At 33.2% G+C, this 4,659-nt stretch overlaps 1 protein-coding gene across 2 annotated transcripts in view; it reads left to right on the top strand.

The window, feature by feature from the left end:
• The window catches only part of LOC106471444 (solute carrier family 2, facilitated glucose transporter member 1-like), a 43,341-nt gene that overhangs the window by 33,001 nt on the left and 5,681 nt on the right, over positions 1 to 4,659 (top strand). For both annotated transcript variants that reach the window (XM_013932046.2, XM_022400055.1), the window contains exons 3-7: positions 741 to 1,026; positions 1,545 to 1,715; positions 2,102 to 2,209; positions 3,733 to 3,821; positions 4,324 to 4,422. In XM_013932046.2, the coding sequence (XP_013787500.1) occupies positions 741 to 1,026; positions 1,545 to 1,715; positions 2,102 to 2,209; positions 3,733 to 3,821; positions 4,324 to 4,422 (753 nt within the window). The remainder of the gene's footprint in view (positions 1 to 740; positions 1,027 to 1,544; positions 1,716 to 2,101; positions 2,210 to 3,732; positions 3,822 to 4,323; positions 4,423 to 4,659) is intronic.

Here is a 4,659-nt window from a genome sequence, read left to right as displayed (position 1 = left end):
CGAAATTTGCTGAACCATCGTTGACACTTACGAACGTTCAAAATATTTCCATAAATTAATTTTGATATTCTTTGTGGCTACAGAGACGTTGTTCCCTTCTTGTATTCAAACAGCATTACATGCCGAATGTGTCTCGTGATGTGCCATCACTATAAGGTATTAGTATACTAAATTATATAGGCTACACTAACGTGACGTTCAGGTGGTTCGTTTAACTATTATACGTGATGTACGTTTTTAGGGGTGGTTAATGAAAGTGTTCCAAAACGCGACATTAATTTTTTTTTATTTATGAATATTGCGATATTCGATTTATATATTTATTTCTTGTATTTGAAAGGGCCTTCACATACCTTAATCTGGCCCTGCTATACAGTACCCTAAATTGATGTTGGCGTGTGAATAATACTATGGCATTGCGTCGAATTTATTATTAGATATTATAAAGCTGACCAACTGTGTAATGATTATAATTTAGTTTCTTTTTCCCAAAGGTAAAATTATAAAAGTAATATTTTTGTCACAATCCTAATGTATTCTTTGATTCGCGGAACCATTTACTGTGGACTACTCGAGGCACGTCAGCATGACGTAGGTTAGTAAACTAAAGGGAAAACGGGCCCCTAGTAGTCATTAATGGTAGATAATAAACAGTTCGAGGTTATTGAATTAATTTTAATAAAAACCTATCTATTTTATGCTTACCAGTATTTCTTTCTTTCTCTTTTTTCACCAAACAGTTGGTAATGGACTTCATAAAAAATTCTTATTGGGAACGATTTGACGAGGAACCAGGGAAACAAACGGTTACCATTATTTACTCCATCATGGTGTCCATCTTCTGCATTGGAGGAATGGTGGGAGCTTTGTCAACTGCTTACGTAGCGGAGAAATTAGGAAGGAAGGTTGCCCTATTGGCGAACAACGTCTTTGTCTTTATAGCTGCAGGCCTAATGGGTTTTTCTAAGATGGCTCGATCATATGAAATGTTAATTATGGGACGATTTATTATCGGTATCAACTGTGGTGAGTGATTTTTTTTTTTTTTCTTCCTAATTTCGTTCAAATTTAAACTCGTTTCTTTCATACATGGTTAAGTAATTTAAACATTCCTGGCCTGAACTTTTTATAATTTAAGTAGTTGTACCAGATAACATTTGATACATAAAATGTTTATATTCGGGGATGAATTTTAACGTATTCAAAGAACTGTTATTATTTTTATAGAAAAGTTGGTATGTTTTATTTGTTATTTATTTACTGAAACTGGTTAAGTCTTGGTTATTATCAGGAAACGGTTATATGCTATGTTAAGTGGTGTAGCAATAAATGTAACAACTTCAGCAAGGCCAGTGGGTAACCCTGAAGGAGATATTAAAAACTAATTTGAAATTTTGAATATTGAAATTAAAGGGAAATTATTTATTTGGAAACAGTTTTTAATACTTTTTTTCTTCTTCTTCTCTCTCATATTCACTAATTTCTTTTCAGATGATGTTCCAAATGTAAATTTTCCAAAGTTCTAATTTCTCTCTTTGATACAGGTTTGAATGCTGGACTAGCACCTATGTATTTGACTGAAGTGTCCCCAGTTCACCTTCGTGGAGCAGTGGGGACAATTTACCAGCTTGTCATCACCATTTCAATTCTTGTGTCCCAGGTGTTAGGAATCCCTCAAGTTTTGGGAACTGAGGAATTGTGGCCCTTCTTGTTTGGTGAGTTCTTATTTTCATGAACCAGAAAGTAATGTGTAATCTTGCCATGTTAGCTGTAAACCTAGTACTTAATGTTAAGTTGCTTATTGGACTAATTAATACATTCTGTTCAATTTAAAAGTTAACAGTTATGAAATTAATAAATCCAAATTTATGATGTATTACATTAAAATTCAGCAGAAATGCCTGAAAAGGAATATTTTTTTTTTAGGAATTTTGATCAATAAATTTAAGGAATGTCTAAAATGATTATATGCAACGTTATTAAAAATAACTGTGTAAACTATAATGCATATTTTAAGACTTGAATAACACTCTTGTGTGATGTTTTTAGTATTTTTCCAGAACGGATTAATTTAATTACTCTCTGATAATTTGTTCTTTAGGAATGATTATTGTTCCTGCACTTTTTATGATGGCAACAATGCCCCTGTGCCCAGAATCCCCTAGATATATCCTGATCTATCAGGGAAAAGATGTGGCTGCACAAAAAGGTACAGTAGGATTCTATCCCAGAATCTTAGACTTCTAATTAAGTAGATTTGGAAGATAACCCCATACAAGCACTGTTGTGGGAACAGGTATATTAAGATACAACAAGAGGGAATCCTCAATAGCTGTGGCACTTAATTCCTGTAGGTAAGATTAGAGTAAATCTATTCTTTTTTTTATCCCCTCTTTATTAGCCAAATCTTTGTGCCAGCAATACCAAGGCATGTGTGTTTGTATGTATAAAATGTGTGTAATGATTCAATTTTATTACCAGCCTACCCTCAAGTTAATTCTTTTAGGCAGGATGAGGGTCAATTAATCTGGGACCTTGGTTGGTCAAATACATCATTCAAAAGAGTTTGATCTCCTGAGTCCAAAAATGGCTAAAAATAGTAGGGTGAAGTATTGACAGCTTTAGTTTTAAATTTCAGGGGTGTTTCCTATATATTAGTACCAAATCTGCTAGGACTATCTGTATGTAAAGAGATTTATCTGGCTAGAAGGGTAAGTTGGGTATATTTCAGAAATGACAAATGAGCAAGAAAACCTACATAAAATGTACTCTACATATGTAAATACTCTATAATGCATGTTATTCCTAAATCATGGTCAATGGTCACTCCATTTGTCCTATTAAATAACGAACACCATCTTCTCTTTAATATCCCAGATATTTTTATCAACAGATATACACTAATCTCAGATTTTGGAAACCAGCATTTTTTTCATGTAATTATCACTAAGGGTGTGACTTGTATTAATTATCCTCAAAATTGATTATTGTTTGTTCTTAGTGTTCCACTACCGTAGAAATAATTGGAAATCTTTACTTTATTTTTTAAAGTTCTAAGGTTACTTAAAATTGGAGTTATTAAGTGTAGCATGTACTATTGTCATCGTTTAGTTTTAAGTAAATGAAAACTGGATTACTGAAGATGTTCCAAAAATATTATCAGTGCCATTAATTTCTTGACATCGAGTCAACTAAGTTCACTTTTTTGTTTGTTCTCAGGACGCGTAATTTGTATCAGTGATGAATTTAATGTATTTGAAATATTGCTAATATTTGGTACCTTGAATTTTTTGTGACTTTATTGTAGTTTAATCCACAGCTGATACACTGTTAAATTTATTGATCTGAACTATTTGAGCTACCACAAAAAAAAAAAAAGTAAACAAACTAATCTCACTCCAGGAAATTTGTTTAAAATCTGACATTTTGGTTTACAGCTTTCTGAAGGATTACAATATTGCATACAAATACAATTTGATAAACGAAAAATAACATGTGTATAACAATTACAAATGAAACGTAAATTGAAATGTTGGTTGTGAGTAGAATTACTGTTTTCTGGAGTGTAAACAGTTTCAATCCTACACTCTTCTCTGCAAATCTTAGCTTCAGTATTTTTTATTTTGAGCTAGTTTATCCCTGTGAATATTCGTGACTTCCGACAATGGTTCTTTATGATCACATTGTTAATGTGTTGCTGTAGGAATGCCTAACATTACATTTTGTTGGTAGCTCTGACTTGGCTTCGGGGAACTCCCGAAGTTCACGATGAAATGGAAGAAATGAAAACTGAATACGAAGCGATGAAATTAATCCCAAAGGTAAGGACCAAAAACGTATGCATAACATATGGGAGGTGGGGAGGGAGATATTGAGTAAAGACTTAATCTTGTGTTAAATGAATCTTCTGGACTGCTGTTGGTGTAAGTTTTGGTTCTCTTGTAAAATTCATTTTAGTATACCTAAATTTAAACTGTTTGTTAATTAGGTTTAATAGCCAAAGAAAAACAAATGTACATTTTTAAATGATTGTTTCGAGTGTCAGCTTCTGTATGTTGCAGTCCTACAGTCACTATCCAAAACAACGACCTAAATTGGTCATACAAACTTCTCTTGTAAATGAACTGAAACTTCAATACACAGTCTTCTAAAATGAAATTATTAAAAAAAATTATTGTTCACTGTGTATTGGACCATAAGTTGTATTTAACACTGATCCACGAGGGTGGTAGTGACACACTTAAGTTAGAATTGTCTTCCAAGCAATGTTATTAAACTAAGTTTATATATAAAAAAAGAAAATTCTTTAATGTTCTTTTTCAGGTCACCCTGCACGAGATGTGGACTAATCCTTGGCTTCGTACTCCTCTATTAATATCCATCGTAGTCATGTTGTCACAGCAACTGTCTGGTATTAATGCTGTAAGTATTGTTGCGTCAGCGAGGTCACGTGACTAGTATCACGCCACCTCCTTCTAGAAATATCCTGTTCCTTCGTGAATTGTCGGGAGACTACTAGATTGGGGGTAGTCTGGTGTATATATATAAGATGGTCACAAGGTGACAGAACAATGAGTAATTGAACTGAGTATTGTTGAAGTCGAGCACGTGAGACGTTTGTTATAGCGCGACTGTTGAAATTAAGTGTATCGCAAAGTT

Source organism: Limulus polyphemus, unplaced genomic scaffold (assembly GCF_000517525.1).
Source record: "Limulus polyphemus unplaced genomic scaffold, Limulus_polyphemus-2.1.2 Scaffold4628, whole genome shotgun sequence".
NCBI lineage: Eukaryota > Metazoa > Arthropoda > Merostomata > Xiphosura > Limulidae > Limulus > Limulus polyphemus.
This window is presented reverse-complemented; position numbering and strand designations above follow the sequence as displayed.